Raw genomic sequence first — 20,590 nt, forward strand, 5'->3', positions numbered from 1 at the left:
GTCTTGAAAGGCTCAGGGACTCGGGTTAGGCTACCCGTGGCCCATTAATCCGACAAGGCTGGTAGTGTTGTCGTCCATGGCCGCCAGTAGCTGCCGGGTCTGGACGGATGGCTTGGATGGGGCCGTCGCGCACGCCTGCTAGATCGAACCCCGCCGGGGATTTCGTGTGAGCTCGCCGGAGTAAGTCACACCCGTGGTGGTGGATGTTGTCGATCTGAATCAGGAAGCAGCGGAGAAATTTTTTGGCCAGGAATAGAGGCTCTGATTACCAGTTGTAACGCCCCGATCTAGATTACAGGCGACCAGAGTAGGCTGGAGGGGGATTTGGAGAATGGGATGAGGGAAACTTGGAGAAGGGGATGAGCAAGGGGAAAGGTTAGGTGAGATTTCAGAATTCAGTTCTTACAACTCTGAACCCACACACACCTCGCGAGGCTTTAGTACACGCCCCAGCCTCCGCCAGCTGGCTACTCACACACGCAGACCCACACTTGGGCCCTACTTATCAGTCACACGGTGGTGTTGACACTGCCGGTGTGACACAGCCTCCATCAACTAGGTCAGGAGTCCCCTGACTGATTTCTACCTCATCTGGCTTGGTGAAACCATTGCAGTACAAGAACAAGAGAGCCGCATGGTTAATTTGATTGAGGAAAACTCACATAATTGACTGCGATAGCCATGAGGGCAAAAGCACCCCCAAGAAGAAACTTAACGTGTGCCACTAGACGCCATTGTCATCGACTATCATGCCTGCGCCGTGAATAAGCAAACCGCCAAAGAGCGGCACCGATATCATGTGACCCAAGCCACCATAGTTGGGCATCACCACACAACCAAGGCAACTCCGGTTTTTGCAAAGCCACTGTTGTTGTTATTGCCACACAAGTCGCCCACCATTGGTCTCCTGCTCCTGGGCCCTTGGGTCTCCCTCGAAGCCTTGAGCGGAGGACCGAAGGTGGCGAATGTCACCCACCGAGCATTTCTATACCACACCAACGGTTGTGGCCAACGCCACCTTCGTCACTGTCGGAGGAGGTCAATAAAGCAAGTTCAAATGCACAACGAAAAAAAAAGTTCAAATACAAATTTCGAAACTAGGAATGGAGAAGCAAAGAATGGCAGGAGTGTCACCCCATGGTCTCATCCACCGTAGGGCACGTGTCCACCTCCTATAGGATCTCCCGCCTGCGGGCCCACCCACTCCCTTCCCGCCATTTTTTCTTCCCCCACCCACTCCAGAACCTTCCTTCCTTCATCGGCTTGCTCCGCCACCCACCACCACCGCCAGTGATGAGGACGCGGTCGCTGCCTCGCTGCTACGAATTCCTCCTCGGCAAAGGTGACCGCCACGGCGCCCTAATCGGTCGACGGTTGATCTACCTAGCCCTCCCCTCTCCCTCCGCCGGCCGTCTGAACGCTCGATTCGCTTGATGTGTGCAGACCGCGCCCGGTGGCCGCCGGAGGCCAGGCTCATGGAAGCCGCCCACGACGGCGACGTCCTCGAGATCAAGAGTAAGGGCCGCACTGACCCCCCCCCCCCCCCCCCCTCTCCTCTCTCCGGCGTCCATCTGCTCGCTAGATCTGGCGGCGGCCTTAGGGTTTTGTTTGCTACCGTGTGCGCCTCGCCTCCGATCGGTAGATACTGGGGCTTAATATTAATTCGTTCCTCGGGTTCCTTGGGGATTAGGGTTTCGCTTGTGATTTAGGTTGGAATTAATGCGATGCTGGGCCTTAATTGGTTCCTCGGGTTCAATTCGGAGATGTCTTTTTTTTTTGCGGGGTAATTCGGAGAAGTCAATTTTGCTTGTGATTTACGTTGGATGTGATGCTTGAGATTCTCTCGTTGCAGCGAACTTGGGGATTTCTGAACCCCTTTCTTAAGGATCAGTGCCGATTTCTTCTTGATTTGAGCCGGACTTGTACAATCTTGACATGACTGACTATGATTCATGTTCCTAACTAACAGTGCTCCTCTTTTTGCTGTGTGGAATGAAGAGATTGCAAAGGAGCTGGACGTGCACGGGCATGGGATCCCCGCGACAGTGGCCAACACGACCTTCCACGGCGTAAACGCGCTGCACGCCGCCTGTGGCCTCGGCAGGCTGCCGGTCTACCAGTATCTCATCGAGGAGGTCAATATGGTGGAGATCGACAAGCCTGATGCCCGGGGTAATTCGTTCGCCCGTTTCCGGTCTTAATGTATATACAGTTTTTATTTATGGCTCGATCATCAACTTCACCTTGATCATAATGCTAGGCTATACACCTGTGGAGCATGCCCTCACCGAAGGCCACCTCCCTGCCGTCAGGTACCTTCTTGATCGTGGAGCTGATCTGCATCAGCGCCATAAAGATGGAACCATGTCTACTCTTCTTCATTCAGCTGCAGCTCTTGGTATCAAGTGGATCTTAATTTGGTTTTAAATTTCCTTTACTGTATGCTCATAGTCTTGACTACTCCCCTGCTCCCTTGTTTTGTGCTGGACGTTTTTCTCTATGAGAATTGTTTTCTGCTCGGCCTTGTTTTGCCAAGAGCTCAGCTAACCTATAAGCAATTTTCCTGTTGCCATAAATTAAAACAAACCTCATCTTATTTGCTTCTAACGCCCGTCAGCGTCTGAACAGGGGTCAATCATTGTAAGTTTAAAGATAGTCGTCACATTAATTTGAATTCCCTGCTCGATGATATGTAAAATATCCATGTGTCATGTATTGCTACAAATCTTGTTAGGCATTATATTTATACAAGTTTTACAGTAGTTGGCATTTTTTGGAGCCGTTCGTTTGTCTCGATCTAACGGCGCATACATACGTAGTACTCGAAAGTACGCGGATGAAAGTACTCGAAAGTACTATTAGTCTAGGGGCATTTTAGTCCTAGGAAATATATGACAAGGTGGGGCCCTCTCGTCCAATGCAAAACCGCCGCCCCTCTCCTCCAATGCAAAACCGACGCCCCTCTCGTCCAATGCAAAGCCGCCGCCGTGCTCCTTCCCCTCTTCCATCACCATTGCAACCGCGGCCATCTCCTAGCCTTCTCCTCCTTCTCGCGGCCGCAACTTTGCTCTTCTCATCTTCCACATCCACCCCCCCCCCTCTTCCATCCACGCAAGATCCTCGATGGAGCAGCAGATCGAGCACATCGGCGGCGGCGAGAACACCGACTTCGTGGAGATCGCCGGCGGCGACCAGGTCAAGATGGCCAGGTTAACGGAGATCCGTTCTTGGTTTCACAACATATTGCAGATGAACTGGACGACAATGGCCACTTTGAAGCAAATGACGAGGAGGGAGAGGGCAAAGCTTCCCCCCCCCCCACCCGCACAACCGATGCACAAGGTCGAGATCCTCCTCTGGGCGATGGAGCAGGCCGATTCGTCTAGCCCGTGGAACATGCGTAGGTGGTGGGCGTTCAGATCCAGGGTAGAGCATCCACTGGATCAGGAACCCACGGTGCACGAGGTGCCGTTGCAGATTGTGGAGCCTCCAACCGAGTCGGAGATGACTCCGAAGCGCAAGAGTAGGAGGACAGTGGTCGCGACATCGCTTCCCCGCCGTTCTCCACGCTTCCCTCGCCGCTCTCCTCGTCTGAACGGCAGCCGTAGCTATGTTTAGGGTATGATTGCCGAATTTCATTCATCATTACTTGCCACTTGCTTAATTTGATTCTCTGCAATATGTTCTTGCTACCTGTGTACTTGAATCCGTAGCCTCTGGATGGCAGCTTAGTTTGATCGACGAGGCTGTAATGAGTCTAGGCATATAGCATTGCTATGTTTACTTGCTACGTTTTGATGTGCTGGAGTTGTATCCATGTTAGGAAATTTTGTCTGTCACCTCAAGAGTTGTGTTCAAATTACGTGATGCAATCTGTGTAAATTGAACTTGCAATATTTTGGCTGCAAGCAGTGCCTCCAGAAAAGTTCAGTACACAATTTAGAGTGATAGACTCTGGGTTGACACTGAAATATTTTAATACTGCAAGTTTAGTAGATAGTTGTAGGCATTGAAATATTTCAGTACTGACAGGTTCATACTGAAATATTTGAGTAGTGCAATTGTAGTACACACGGGTACACACTGAAAAATTTCAGTAGTGCAATGCAATTTGAGTACACACGGGTAGACACTGAATATTTCAGTACTGTAGTTTCAGTACACCCACGCAACCCCAGAAATATTTCGGTGTAGCAGTTTTAGTACACGCGCGTAGCCACTGAAATATTTTGGTGGTGCTGTTTCAGTACAAGCATGTAGCCTCTGAAATATTTCGGTGGTGCACTTTGAGTACATGCACGTACCCACTGAAATAATTCAGTGGTTCACTTTCAGTACACGCATGTACGAAATGAAATATTTCAGTGGTGCTGTTTCAGTACACGCATGTAGCAACTGAAATATTTCAGTGGTGCTGTTTCAGTACACACAACCGTAGCCACTGAAATATTTCAGTAATGCACTTTCAGTACAGAGATGTAGACACTGAAATATTTCAGTAGTGCCATGTCGGTGATCTTGCATCCAAATATTTAGGGCTTCCTAATGATTCAGCAAAAAAATAGACATAAGGAGTGAAATAATTTTTGTAGGGATGTTGGCTTACTCATGTTTTAGAGTGGTTGGGCTTTTTTTAGAACCGTTCGTTGATGTCGATCTAACGGCAGACAAATACGAAGTACTGGGTAGTACTCCGATGCCATATCAATGTTGCTGATATGAATATGCATGTTTTCACCAAGTGTTTGCAGCATGCCTGATCAGTGAAGCAACACTGATGCGGCATGTCTGATCATTGCAGCAGCTAAATTCAAGCAAATCATACATCTAAGGAACCATAATGGCAAATTTAAGGGACAGAAATATAGATAGCAATATATATTACTACCATAGATAGCAGCATCCACACAGCACACTTGCTGATGCAGACACCTCAAAGTTCAGACCACTAGCATATTAGATATGTTTACACATGACAGTACTACACTTAGATAAAGTTCATACTACATTAGCACTAAAAGTTTCCACCATCAGAATACCACATAAAGTTCACCAAAAGAACTGAGGCTTCCTCCATCATACGACAACCAGGGTCTAGGGCAACTACATGTTAGGGTTTTTCAGGACCTTGTGGAGGGCAGAATGCTGAGCACTGATCTTGTAGTCATGACTGCTGATGGATGTAGCCCGACAATGCTCCATCAGATGCTCCTGCAACCCAGACCTGGGCTTGGGCTTGCTGCAGTAGGGGCACCTGTACTTGTCCTTCCTCCAATTGTAGTACATGGCAGATCCTTGGGCCCTGATCTTCTGCACCTCCTTCTCTTCAAAGGACTCGACGTTCCCCTCGTCCACATCATCGCCAGATTCATACTGCACACATTAATGACTGACATTAATACATTATGCATTCAAAAAACTATAAACACGTAATACTAACTCAATGCACAAATAACATTTCAACTAGGCCTTACCTCGTACGGCTCATCTTCATCAGAGTCATATGGGTAGAACCCAGTCTTTTCCCACTTCCTCTTGTTGCCCACAAGATCCTCCTCCTCCTGCTATATTGTCAAACAAGCACATCAATTACAATGAATTGAATTGCAGTTAACAGAATGTCATTACAAACAAAATTGTGAATGTGAACCACATTGGTATGTTGCAAGTGACCAAATGCTTTCCTTATAAATAAAGAATCTAAGCAATCAATCAAAAGACAAATGATTTCCTTCATAAATGCTAATGAAAATGCAAGCTGGATTCTTGACATTCCCTGAATTTACCCAACACTTTTCTTTTGAGGGAATCCCCCCCCCCCCACACTACTTAATGGAAACATATAGTATATTTTGTTGCTAGGATCCTGCCTTGGAATGTTTACTTCACACTTTACATATAGTATATACTAATTACAGAAGCCAACTACAAATTTCAATATGCACAGATTACTGTTTTTGGGATAATGCAGCAAAGCTCCTACACATATTAACATAATGCAGTAGTTAATTAGGTACAACTTCAACTATAAATGCATACATCTCCAACAAACATCTAAAATTTCATTACTTACCAAAACAACAACAAATTATACTATAGATGAATCTTGTATCATCTAAATCAATTCATTGGCACATCAAAATTAATGCATTCCAAATCAAATATGTTTCCATCCAGTATCATTGAACCACAGATCAAATCAAATAATCATAAATGTCAGCAGCATTGAACTACAGATCTAATAATCATATGACATCTATCTGACCTTAAATTCCCCCTTAAATAAGGTATTCAACCTCATACTAATTAAAATCTAACAAGCAAAAATTCAACTACTAATCTAATAAGCATCTGAAAAAACCCCAAGATGCTTTTATCTCTAAAGCAACGGCATTGCAGAGGATGTTCAATGCTGTCAATATGTCTGAAGCAACAACAAAATTAAACAACTAACCCAAACTAAATAAGCATAGACTGCCCCTTCCCCTCGACCACGCTTCCCCTCTCCTTCAGAAGCCCCAATCCAGCACACAAAAATCCAGCCCTTGAGAAGCTCTTTTGGATTAACATGACAACACCCAGTACATGAGCACATCCTTCACTATATTTACAACCAAACTAATGCACCATCTAATCACCTCAGGTAGACAATTTCCAAATCACAAGGCCATGCACAAATCTAACCAAACAAAGTTCTGGCCACAAACACTACAATCTAAAAACTACCAACTAAAAGTGATAAGCAGATACCTTCTGCTCCGCCTCCTCCTCGCCGGAGCCGGCCTCCACCTTCTCCACCTCGTGCGCCTCGCCACAGCCCGCCCCCACCTTCTGCGCCTCGACAGAGCCCGCCTCCACCTTCTGCGCCTCGCCGGAGATCGCCAGAGCGGGCGCATCTGGCTGGACCGCGCTGCTGCGGCCCGGCCCTGCCTTCTCCAGATCTCCAACGGAGGGAGCACCGCGCTGGATGCCGGCACGCCCCCTCACAAAGGTTCCCGCAGCGACCTACCGCGCCTGCTCCACCAGATCTGCGCCCCAATCGGGGCGCTCGCCTCCTGCGTCCGCCATGGCGATGGAGAGGATGCGGTGAGGGAGACGAGGAGGTTGGAGAGGAGAGGGTTTTGGGGAGTGGGGAGTGGAGAGAGGGAGACGATGCGGCGGGGGGAAATGGTGGGCGATGCGGCCGGAGGTGGTTGCCGTCCACATTTATATGATGGGACAGTTTTGGCAACTACCCGTGACACGTGCTGCCCCACGCGCGGGCGGCTTCACGCGTGCACGAAAGGCCGCCGTATACAAACAAATACGTATACGGCCGGGCATACGATCCTATATGACGACCAACACGCCCGAAACCAAGGAAGCGTGCACCCGCCGTCCCTCGTGCGCCCTTAAGGCCAGCCCATGTGAGGGGCGGGAAGCCCCTTTCGTTTTTCCTTTTTATTTTTTTCTGTTTTCTATTTTTCCTTTTGAAAGTAATTCAGGATTTCTACAAAGTTGCAAATTGCGAAAAAATGTTCGCATTCCAAAGTTCTTCATGGCTTGAAAAAATGTTCAGGACATGGTAAATCTCACAGATTCAAAAAATGTTCGTGATTTCAGAAAGTGTTCATATGTTAAAAAAATGTTCATGAATTTTTAGTAAATGTTCAAAATATTTTGAAAAATGTATGAATTTTTCAAAAATGTTCATGAATTCGTAAAAGATATTAGGAAATTTTAAAAATGTTCACAATTTCAAAAATATATTTCTGAATTTGGAAAATTTTCCTGATTTCAAGAACAGTTCATCGTTTAAAAAATTGTGCCTGAATTCAAAATATGTTTATGTTTTTCTTAAGAAAGCGTGAATTTTAAATTTTTTCGCAATTTCTTAATAATACGAATATTTTTTGAAGTTGATGAAAAAATATAATTCATGAACATTTTTTAAACGATGTATGTAAAATTCTTCGGAAGCTTCAGCAAACATATATAACAGTTACCATGTAACACAGTGGAATAATCATAGGTAGTAGAGCATTAGTTACCAGTTAATAATAGTTGCAATCCATCACAAGCAATAGTACCTAGATATGAGTAGATATAGGTACGGTAATACACGACAAGTACTTGCAAACAAGAGCTAACATAATAAGTTCATTTCACATTGATACATGGCCCACCCCAGTTCTAAATGAGGTGGATGGTGATCATCATCCTCAAGTCATGGCGACGGGTGTTCGCAACACTGAGTAGGATGGCCTGTCCTACCCGAAGATTCTTGGCACGAAGGAACTTCTTCCACCCTGCCCTGCTCAAGACAGTGCGACCGTCCGTGTCCACTGCATAGGCACAGCAGGTGATGGAGCCCGTTCTGGTAAGGCGTAGTCCAGCAGTCATGCCTTCTTCGTCCGGGTTGATGCCACAGCTATCAAGTAACCTCTTAGGTAATTTCTGAAAACAGTTGACATGATATATGATCATGTCACGTGCAATTATCAACAAAGCATACACTTCAAGACACATATATCATTGGATTCAACACTGAGCATATATATCATCACATCACTACACTATACGCCAAGCATCAAATTACTACAGTAATTAGGCATATCATTAGATTACTGCGTACACTAAGCATATCATCGCATATTACTACACTACATGCATGTCATAAAATTCTTCACTAAATGAATTCTAAACTAGGCCTCTCATCACAGTACTACAACATGCATATCATATGAACTACTACACTAACTAAGCATGCATATCATGTAATTACCAAACTAAGTAACATACCATGATATGCCGTTTAACATTCGTCCTTGTGAGGCGGGTCACGAATGGCTTCCCTAGGTAGTCTTCACGTAGCGGAAGCATGTCCCAGAGGTTGCCGATTTCCTCGTCGCCCAGTCTGAGTCCTTGGGCATACAGGTATTCAACAAGTGGGTTCTCATCATCATCTGAATCGTCATCATCTGAATCAGCACCATCTTCCTCCTCATGAACTTCATCCTCACTATCCGGAATCAAATTTAGATAGATAACAGAAATCCTGGGCCTATCTCTTCTCAAGGAGAAGCTGATCAATCACCCCCACTAAGACGTATGCGGGCGATGAAACGATCCCAATCATCTCCTCCTATCTGGGTTATCTTTCGCCCCTTCTCGACCTGCATAGTGTATGGGCCCCCAAGAGCGTCGAAGGTCACGGTGTCTCCGATGAGCTCATTGAATGCCAATCTCACATTGCATGGTACGATCTGTGTAAGATAAAAACAAATAACAGACACAATACATTAGTGGAAATAGCAAAAAAAAGAATGTACTGTCAGAAGGTTCATATAAATTGTTACCGCTGCAACAACAAAAGAAGGCTGGAAGTAGATGCCGAACAGTGTGGCAGTAGAAAGGCTGGTCCGGCACCGTGAGTTGCAGCGTCCACATGGTGCTTCCTCCATTCTACACAGAACATGTTGAACTCTAAGTTGAATTGTACATAGTACAATACAAAGATCATACATATAATAAATCATAGTAATAACCTATACTGGCTATGGCCAATCAATCTATTTACTATCATCTACGTAATAAAGCAATGCCAATGACAATGGCAATGCCCGTCTCATCTAAACCTGGGAATAGTTCGTCATCCAAACTAAAACCAGTCCAATCCACGGCACACATCAAAACCAAACCAATCCAGATATTTTCATTCAGAATCTAGACCAAACCGAACTATACATGCTCGTCATCCAACCCAGTCCAAACCGTTTTCAACTTTTGGATTGGATCCAAAGGTTCAAACCATAGAAACCAAATCAAGATCCAATCCAAAAACTAAGTTTCAGTCCAAACCAATCGGCTCAGATCCGCCTCCGTAGGGAGAAGCGGTTGGGGAAGGGAAGAAGAGGGGAGATCTCACGTACTTGCCGGAGTTGGCGGCGGCCGCGCACCGGCAGCGAAGAGAGGGGTCGTCGGGAGATGGCGGCGGCGGCGGCGCTGGTCGGGAAGGGGAGAAAGAAAGATGTGGAGTGGTCGAGACAGGGAGAAAGAAAAATGTGGTACATGTGGTGGTGCGGTTGTGTGGATGACAAGGGGACCCACTTGTGAGACCGATAGCAATTGATGGCAAACCGCAGGAGGTGCACGACCGCGTGCACTTGTGAGACCGATAGTACTCTGTTTTTTGCTCTCTTTTTTTCATGTCAGAAGTGTTTTAAGCATTTTATCGTTGCAGGCCCGTGGGTGGTTACAGAATGGAACACGAACAGCACGAGCCCCACGACCCCCACGATCACGATAACGACGAGCGCCTCCCTCACGCGACGAACCGCCTCCCCCAGAACTCAAAAAGGCACCTTCTCCTCCATTCCTCCCTCATTATGCGAACCACGTCCATCTACTCCACAAACTGCAACCACCGTCTCTGTCTCAAAACCGCCGTCGCTGGAGAAGGGCAATGGCGGAGGAGCCGTCTACCAAGCGTCACTGTGGCGAGACGTCCGACCAGAGCATCAAGGAAGAGCAGAGCATCAAGGAAGACGACGTTCAGGTCCCCGGTGAGAAGCGCGACTACACCACCAAACTTGACAAGGTGGAACTCCACGGCAAAGAGACGCTGGAGGTCGTCTGCACCAGCAATCCAGACACTGCCGACGAAATGCTCACCGGGCTCTTCATGAAAGCCGTCGGCAGGTATCCTAGATTCGTCGGCGTTCATGTGGAGTATACCAGGGATGACGAACCTCCGCAGTACGCAGCAGTTCTGCAGTTATGCGTGGATGAACTCTGCCTGGTCTACCACATCGCTGCGGCCACAAAATGGTGAGCCATCCTACTCATATACCCTAGTTTCTCAACTACATCTACTAGTATAGATTGTGAAGTGCACGCACTAGTGTGGTTTCTCAAGTACATGCACTGGCATAGATTTTTACCCTGATGCACTGGATTAGTATCTTAAAATCTTGCACCAGATTAATCACCAAACTTGATATACTAGTGTAGTTTCTGATCTTGATGCATTAGTGTTGTGTCTACCGCCTGTGGATGCATTAGTGTTATTTTCTGAAGTTGATGCACTGGACTAGATGTATTAGTGTTGTGTCTACTAGTGTAGTTTCTGATATTGATGCATTAGTGTCGTGTCTACCGGTGTGGATGCACTGGACTAGATGTATTAAAAGTTGTTTCTGAAGTTGATGTAGTGAAGTAGTTTGCTGTAGTGTTATTTTCAACTGTATGATCCAAAAAGAGAAATAACATCATGTACTTCATGCATTCATCTTCAAAATTACTACTAATCTTCAATATGTCTCTCCCCTTGAAGGCCCAAGCGCCTCAAGAGCTTCCTCCAGGAGAAGAAGTTGTTCACCTTTGCCGGTTTCAGCATTCATAATGACAAAGAGATGCTGAAGATGTCTGGTTTGGAGATCAATCCCGAAAAGTACATCGACATTCAGAAAAACTATAGAGTTCCATATGCCGGCAGAAAGAAGTAGTACGACTCCTTGGCTGATGTTGCAGCCAGCGTCATCCACCCATTTTACCAAAACATGAAGAAGAAGATCAACAGGACCGAAGACCATAAACTGTGGGGGATCAGCCCGCTGCCAGACTACCTCATCGAGTACGCAGCGAAGGATGCGTACGCCACCTACAAGGCTTGGAAGATAATAGACAACATCAAATCAGGTGTGGAAATTTCAGAAGCACAGGAGGCTGACCCCTACTACCACTGCCACTACGCGGCATGAAGAGAGATCAAAGTCTGCCTTCAAGTTGCTAGCGCAGTGTCCTTTTATGATATCTATGTTTCTTTGTTGTTCGATGTGTCTGAACTTATGTCCTATGGTGTGTCTGAACTTATGCTGTGCGGTGGTTGATCTGCCGTTTATCTTAAGAGTTTGCTGCTACTCTGGTTTAGTGTTCCAAGTTGTTAATACTATTTTGGTGATGCATGATAAGCCTTGTACAATGCTTGATGCGTACGGTGGTGCTTAGAAAAATAAACAGGGTTTTTCTAAAGCACTGGTGCCTATTTCTACAGGAGAGACGCCTAGTTATGCGTCTACCCTGTACAAATAAGCACCTGTGCTTAAGAAAAGCCTGGTTTATGACTATGGTAGTTATAGCTTGGCATGATTATGTTTAGTGTATAACTCAGCATGATTATAGCTTCACAAAATTAAACCATGCAAATGATTGCCGATTCCACCTATTGCCAAATCAAGCTTTGTACTGATGATGCATTAGATATTGCTATAAGTAGAGGATGCTCATGATTGCCAAAAGTACCTATTTCCACTTTGTGATAAGAACTAAACGTGTATGAAATGATGCTAAAAGTAGAGCATGAGCATGAGCATTTATCAATTGATGCAACCTATTTGTGTTTGAATGGGCTCAATAAAGCTGGTGCTGGTTTATGCTCTCTGCGTGACCGTGATGGAAACGAAGACACTTGGTTGGCTATGGTCTTGCTGTCAAATTTAAGTTTTAGTTCTTTAAGACTCTTTGTTTTTGCTGCTTCCTCGGGATTGACTAGCTTTCTCGGGCGTCCACGTGCTCTCTTCCTTTTTGGGGAGTTGGGTGCACCACTATTGGGGGAGTTGGGTGCACCGGTATCCTTCTGGGAGTTGGATGTGTCGGGTTCGTTGGAACCATCAGGATTGTTTACTAATTGCATGTCGTCTTCTGAACCATCAGGTAGAACTGCTTGCTGGGCATCGTACACCTCCTTCTGTATAAGAGAGAGTGCTGCGTTAGTTCTAATCATGAGACTTATGAAATAAATGATATATTCTTGATGTAGCACTAACCATTATGGGGAATTTATATGATTCGAGACGAAGCGCGTTGCAATTTGAATGCAGTAAGGCTGTACATATTTTCCACCTGAAAATATCTATCCTTGCCTATATTTGATAACCGACACTTATGTCAGCATAGCTTTCAAGCTAAACAAAGTACAAATGTTAATTAGGCATTCAATTACCTGGTTGAAAATATCGGTCATTTCATCCCCGTTCCATGACAACATGTACTGCAGTGTCCAAACCGCACAGGAAGTCATGCGATGTTTAGTTAAAGATCAGTAATCTTATTCGTGTAGGCAAATAATAATTTATGAGGCCATGCCTACCCATCGGTCTGTTGTGGTATGTTCTCATAGCGTTTTTTGGTCCATTCGGCAAAATTGATGTTCTTAGCTGGTGATATCAACCCATTCTTGACAGCTTCGTCGATGCAGAACTGAATCGAGTCCACCTAGGGTACGACGAGTTATACATAGGGTTACGGTACTTTGGGAGCTCATGTGCCATGCGGATCAAAAGAGGCAGCAAGAGAACACTTACAAGAGAATCTTCCTTGGTCTTGTCGCAATGATAATTCATGGAGTTCAGAGTCTGAATTTCTTTTTTGTCAAAATTAAACATCATTAGCATCCAATGGTTTTGGTGTACATTCAGTGGGACATGCACCTGCAGTAAAATTTGGGTTGGGTTGAGAACTGAAATTTGTCGTGTACAGTGTGTACATAAACTATGAAACTGAGGAAAACATGTACCTTTCGGCGCCCTACAAATTTTTCTGCTACACGAGCTAACCATGAGGCTGCACGTCCAACAGGAACCACCCCCTTCATTTGTAACAGCTTTTCGGTTTCTTCAGGGGATATGATTGAGGTAGTATCATTCTCAATTTGGCTAATGCGAGCATATGCCATAATAACCTGCCAAATTTTCAATCATACAATAATAAGAAAGTTGTTGCAGTAATGATGTAGACTAGAGTATAATGGGCTTACATCACCATAAATGTATTCCTCGTCCAAATTTCGCTTCAGTTTTTCTGCTGTGAGGGTAATGTCTCCGATTCTAGCTATTTCAACAGGGTCGTATGTTCCGCGGATGTAAACGGCTGTCTCTATGTCCTCATCCATGAACTTGTAATCATTACCAAAGACAGGCTTCATCGGAGTTAATTCTGGATTCTCATTGTTTTCCGTCACATGTCTTGCACTTGGTGTAGTCGAAGTCCCTGCTGTGAATTGGATAGCCCTAGGAGTTCCTGTCAGTGATGAATTGCACACATTGACTTGATCCTACAAAGAACAAAGGTAGTTCATCATTAGTTTGTTACTTTTAGATATTAACGTGTTGGGCCATAAAGATCACCTGCACGCCTCCTTTCTGTGACACTAATTGTCGGTTGCTTCTAAATTCGTATTTTAATTCCTGTAACAATGCAAACAATAATGAACATGAAGGAACATATTCATACAAAATACAAAATGCACAGTATGACATACATGTAGTTCCCTCCTTAAGTCTTTAATTTCGTCCTCGGCCTTCGACAACCTAGGATTAGTGCCAGTTTTAGTCTTCATGTCGATCAAGTCTTCAGCTAGCGTCTGGTATTTGACATCAAATCTGTGCTCAATTTCCATTAACTTCCTGCCTACCTTCTTTTCATGATCAGCTAAGCGTGCATTCATGGCTTCAACTACCATGTCAATCTGTGTAAACCAAATAAAACCCCGTTGATAACAATAGCTAAATGAATGAGGTTCCATGACACCTATTTGTGATATTGCAAAAACAAATAGTCTTTGGAGTACATACTTGCTGGCTACTAAATTGTTGTCCTTGTGATGGTGCTCGATACGAATCATGTTGATGCACATGTTCATCATTTTTTCTTGGAAAATTATTAGAATTCTCAGACGGTCGTTGAGGAGCACAAATTTCCATGACAGCCTTTTTTATAAAATATAATGAACCATTAGTACCAAATAAAAAATCGGATATAGAAAGTTCAATTGTAGATAGGTACCAGCCCGTTATGAAGACCTCCTTTGTCGTAAGCATCGCTTCTTAAAGTAGCCGTCGTTTCATCCCATCGTGCGATCAATGGTGGGGGTCTAGAAGCATACATCAATCGGCCACTACGCACGTGCTCCCAGTACCAATACTACACAATAAATTAGTTCATCACCATACAGATATGCAACAGAACAATAATTAAAGGACATTAAGTAGTGATCTAGCACTAACCTGGAGCAGAATTAGATTTCCTTGTAGATTTACGTGATCTCGAGTTCTAAAATTGTGAACGGACTTGAAGAAGTGATTAAGTGTGAAACATCCCCAGTTAAATTTCCGAAGGTTTTGAAGATCTGTAACAAGGTTGAGATATTTCGAGTCCACATACAGTTGTACTGTTGGTGCTAGTACATTACCAATTGCGTACAGAATGAACCGTCTCAGGAAATCGCCGTCTGGGGCTTTGGAAGCTCGGATCGCCGTTTCAAGGTCAGAAATCAAAATTTGCCCATTGTTTGCATAGGCGGTAAACAATTCTGTGTCGGTTTGCATTTCCAGATGTGGCTCTATATCCTCCCCTTCTATCGGAATGCCAAATATACACTGCACGTCCTCTTTTGTTATAGGAATTGGCGTTTTTCCGATGGTAATGGATTGGGTGTCCATATCTATGCTCTTGGCTAGTCTAACCAACATTATGCGCCGTAGAGTCACTTCATGCATCTGGGTTAGACCGCCAAGACTGGTTTCTGATATGATGTACTTTTTGTGGTCTGGTGACAACAGTTTCATGGTTTTTCCGAACCTTGTCTGTGAGCATACTAACTTCATATGACCATGCTTTTCGCCGAGTTCCTGTTACATGCCATTAAATTATACTGAGTACACATGAATTATGTGTACGAAATGATTGTACACAAACAGTCAATTACTTACCGCATCGGTAATTTCGGAGATGGGCTTTTCTCCATTATGAAGGTTCGTATCTGAAACTGACATTGCTGGCTCCTATGCAATGATAAAATCCGGCTCAACTAATCTGAACAAAATTGGAAAATGTATAACAAAATTAGCAGCGAATTAATTTTAACAAAATTAACTGGGTCATTTAACATATCATCCACTTATGGGTTTAAGCAGAGAACCTATTTGGGTGCAAAACCTATGAGGGTTCAACTACTAAAGGAGCGGCCGACAACGATTATAAAGAGTTACGATCAGGTAATACCTTCTCTCGGAGACGGTGCCGCCAAGTACATGGCGGCGGTTAGTGCGTCACAAACTATAAGTGCCGGTATAGCGCGGTCGACGGCGCAAAGGAAAAACGGCGCGTTCACGCAAGGAGGAGGCGGCGAGAAGAACACTGACATCCGACCCCTCAGATCACGTTGGCGGTGGGCGGCGAGTGGTGGCCGCCGACTCCTGTATTCCGTGGGCGACCGGCGTCTCCGATCTGATCTTGCAGCGGTCGTGGGAGGTGCGGACGGCCCGGGTGGTTACAATGCGGAGCTGTAATCGCGGTATTTAGGGAGGGGTGGGCCGCGTGAGTTATGTGAGATTTGGATAAATGATATAAAAAAATTAAGAAAATCTTGTCAACTCGTTTAGGGGTTTAGGGGTTTAGGGTTATTAGGGTTTAGGGGTTTAGGGTTTAGGGTTTAGTGGGGGGGGGTTAGGGTTATCAGGGTTCAGGGTTTAGGGTTTAGTGGGGGGGTAGGGTTATCAGGGTTTAGGGTTTAGTGTTGACATGCAAGCCCGGAAATGCGTGTGTCAGAGATCGTACTTGCGTGTACATGTACTAATGATCCCAAATTTTCTTAATGGCATCCCATGACCACATAGAGAATGCATGCATAATGGTTTCCATGTGCGGCAAAATTTTGAATGTTGTTACGGTTTAGTGGGGGGGGTTAGGGTTATCAGGGTTTAGGGTTTTAGGGTTTTAGGGTCGACGGAACTATGTTTGTCTTACAGTGGACGTAGCACACACACCGGACATTGGTGGAGCGTTCGTCTACAATGGATTCCCTCCGGTAGCATCGATCCGGTCCGTTGACTGGCTCGGCCGACAAACTTCGTCCCACATAGAGCATGCATCCATCCATTGGACCGGATCGATGTTGGGTTGTTTCATACAGGTGAGGAACCCAGCTAGTGCTTTCGGGGTGTTGACATGCTAGGCCGGAAATGCGCGTGTCAGAGATCGTACTTGCGTGTATAATCCCAAACTTTCTTCATGGCATCCCATGACCCCATAGAGAATGCATGCATAATGGTTTCCATGTGGGGCAAAATTTTGAATGTTTTTACGGTTTAGTGGGGGGGTTAGGGTTATCAGTGTTTACGATTTTAGGGTTGACGGAACTATGTTTGTCTTACAGTGGACCTATCACACACACCGGACATAGGTCGAGCGTTGGTCTACAATGGAATCCCTCCGGTAGCATCGATCTGGCCCGTCAACTGGCTCGACCGACATACTTCGTGCCACATAGAGCATGCATCCATCCACTAAACCGGATCGATGTTGGGTTGGTTTACATGTACATGTACAGGGACCGGAAATGCACGTGTCAGAGATCGTACTTGCGTGTACATGTACTAATGATCCCAAACTTTCATCATGGCATCCCATGACCCCATAGAGAATTCATGCATAATGGTTTCCATGTGGAGCAAAATTTTGAATGTTTTTACGGTTTTGTGTGTCTGTGTGGTGGGGGGGTGGTTAGGGTTCAGGGTACATGCCACATTGTTCACATTGTCCAATTAACACTTTGTATAGATTTTTTGGGTAAAAAATGAACGAAATGATGCAACTAATCTGAACGTAATGTTTGGCATGTATCAAACCAAGTAGCCACTATTCCTAAAAAAACCAGTTAGCTACTAATTGCGCCAAACATATCACGTAATAAATGGGTTGACAATTATTTCTTGAAATTCATGGAAGGAATTTATTGCTCTTCCTTTTTTAGAGAACAATAAGTTACAAATTTTATTTTGGAAACAAGAAATCAGTTTTCAATTTTATTTGTCCTTTCCAATAGATTTCAAATGAGCTTTTCCTTGGTCTGGTCATACAAGGCATTAAGCACGCATGACATTGCTTATACAGAAGCTGACTGAAATAATTTGTTAACAACTACTAATGACTGATGATCAACAAGTAAACAAATCCCACAACAATTATTGAAAAATAAAATCCCGCGGCCATCTGATTTGCGTGCTTCTTCAGATCGATCAACTGCCTTAAGTTCTTGTTGATCTTCTTCAATTCCACCTTGAGTTCCGCATCCGCCACCATCGGAGGAACATTGGCATAGCCCTTATTATCCACCGCCGATGGCAGATGTACCTCTAGGGTTGCCCCGTGCCTCAAATCAATGAGGCCATCCGTTTGAAGCCTCTCAACGTATTCATCCAGCCACTCAAAATGCTTGCATGTTTTCAGGTTCTGAAAAAGGGAAGGGAAACCCTAAATACCAATTCTGAGGAAATATAAATAAATCTGGGGTCAGAATTCATAGCAAAAAGACACAACAGAACATAGATTTAACCTTCCCCGCTTCTGGTTTGCTCTCGCATTTCACAAATTCCCGCCCATGGTTTCCATTCTTCTCCGATATGGTTGTCAAACGCTTCAGTGGCGCGATGCGTGGGCAGTCGGGGCATCTGGTCATCGGTAGTGAACCATACCGCGGCCATGATGACGGAGAGGCCGAACTGGACATGGACATCTCTCGTCTCTCACCGTCCGGTGGCGATGGCAGGCTTCGTCGCCGGAGAAGAATAACAATTTGGTGGGGCAAGGGAAAGGGAGGCAATGGTGGGCCGCGGGTTGGCACGGGCACGGCGATGGCTCGGGCTTGTGTGATATGTGGTTGGACCCGCGGTCAGTGCACATGTTTTGGAAGCCCCCAAAAGATCATGCTCCTTAAAAAAATTGCATCAAAGCGCATTACTTCAAAATAACTAATTATCCCTACAATCACGGATATATACCTTCCCATTCTACCGCATATCAACCCTATCCTAACCACCCCCATCTACCTTGTTTCTCCTCACATAGCCATCGCCGGGATCGCGCCATCGCTTCTGAAGCGACCACGCCGACGCCGGATTAAAAAGGTCTCCTCCACGGCTCCTCCCATCTTCAATTGCAGTGCTGATTATTTTTTCCATTGATTCGACCAAGAAGTCATTTTCGAAGAGATTAGAAAATACAGCCTTTGCCATAGTTGAGTAGTTCTGGTGTAATTGGAGTACAGGATGTCATGCAAGAGCTTTTTGATTGATAGTTTGTAGTAGTTGTTCGTACGAACTGGTTATGAATATATTTTCTCGGTGGTATTGTTAGGAATTAGTTGGATGAGGTTGTGGATACAGTTTTCATACTATGGGTATATGTGTTGTTGTAGGGACCATGGTCTCAGAGGCGCATAACAACCATGCGGAGTACGACAAGTCTTTGCATGAAGCGCGCCGGGAGATCGACTTGAAGGTGCAAAAGGATCGCGCTGAGGTAGATAAGAAACTCAAAAAAGAACGTTCATACGTGGACAGGATGATAAAGGAGGAGCGTGAGGAGTTTTCCCGTAAGATGGCGAAGATGCGTCTTGAGATTGAAGAAAAGTATAAGCGGGACTGTGAGGACATGGAAAAAAAGTTTTTCCTTGGCTACAAGGAAATGCATCAAACGTTGCAGAAGGACCGGAAGCTTGTGGACAGTATTATACAGACAGAGCGAGTCAGGATGGATGCCTATGTGTTGCAGGCACGTTCGGATATGGACAACAAGCTGCTACAGGAGCGGTCGGACATGGATTATAAGGCCATGCTGGAGAAGGTCCGTTTGGAAGGACATATGTTAGAAGCCCGTGCGATCTCACGGCCACCCCGACAACATGTCTTCAATTTTTCTCCCCCTGTAGGTATTTCGCACCGATTGTATATATTAAGGACCTTAGTATTCTATGATACAAACATCTTCAATTTGTGGCAACCTTATGTCGGCGATTGTATGTAGGCTAAGCATCATGAGACGGCACAGTCGCCATCCACTCGAGAAAGTGCGATAGAGTCACCTGTTCAATGCCACATCACTCCACCCCAACAACATATCTTCAATTCTCCCCTTGTAAGTACCTCCCAACGATGCCATACCCAAGATATGGTATGACCTTTTAAAATTTGTGTGTAAACCCGCTGTCGACGTTTCATACGCAGGATAAGAAACGTGGGATGGCAGAGTCCCCAGTCACACCACATGAAGGATACATTCCACATAACAAGGTGAGAAGGTTTGAGATGGCACAATCCCCAGTCACTCGACATGAAGGATACATTCCACAAAAGCAGGTAACAACACCGCAATTTTTCTATGCACATAAAAAATTATGTTTGCCCCTTTACTCATTTAATGTATTAACTCTGATGTGAGATACTAGGTGCTGGTCATGGAATTTATTGTTAGTAGGGATGATGAGATGTCACATGTCCCGAGGCATACTTTGATGAACACCCGGCAGAGGTCAGAATTTTTGAACCCCTCAAAGTGACCTACGATCTCATTATGAGTGAAATGAGAGATACTTTTGGTTGCAAAATGGGAGCAGAACTGTACTACTTCTTACCCGGGTCTGCGTGGAAGCTGCCAGAAGGAATGTTCTTGATTGCAGGACCAGATGATGTAGAAAAAATGCTTTCTGATCTGAATGGCAGCAAGAAATGTCACCTGTACATTGTGTACAATAGAACTACGGGTCCTCATCCCG

The 20,590-nt window shown here is 45.0% G+C and overlaps 1 protein-coding gene across 1 annotated transcript in view; it reads left to right on the forward strand.

Annotated features, from left to right (window-relative positions):
• The first annotated feature begins 1,293 nt into the window (after positions 1–1,293).
• The window catches only part of LOC109753348 (uncharacterized), a 28,868-nt gene continuing 9,571 nt past the window's right edge, over positions 1,294–20,590 (forward strand). Inside the window, exons 1-4 of the mRNA XM_073498731.1 lie at positions 1,294–1,342; positions 1,444–1,515; positions 1,999–2,169; positions 2,255–2,398. Coding sequence (XP_073354832.1) covers positions 1,294–1,342; positions 1,444–1,515; positions 1,999–2,169; positions 2,255–2,398 — 436 coding nt within the window. The remainder of the gene's footprint in view (positions 1,343–1,443; positions 1,516–1,998; positions 2,170–2,254; positions 2,399–20,590) is intronic.

This window comes from Aegilops tauschii, chromosome 5, assembly GCF_002575655.3.
Source record: "Aegilops tauschii subsp. strangulata cultivar AL8/78 chromosome 5, Aet v6.0, whole genome shotgun sequence".
NCBI classification, from domain to species: Eukaryota; Viridiplantae; Streptophyta; class Magnoliopsida; order Poales; family Poaceae; genus Aegilops; species Aegilops tauschii.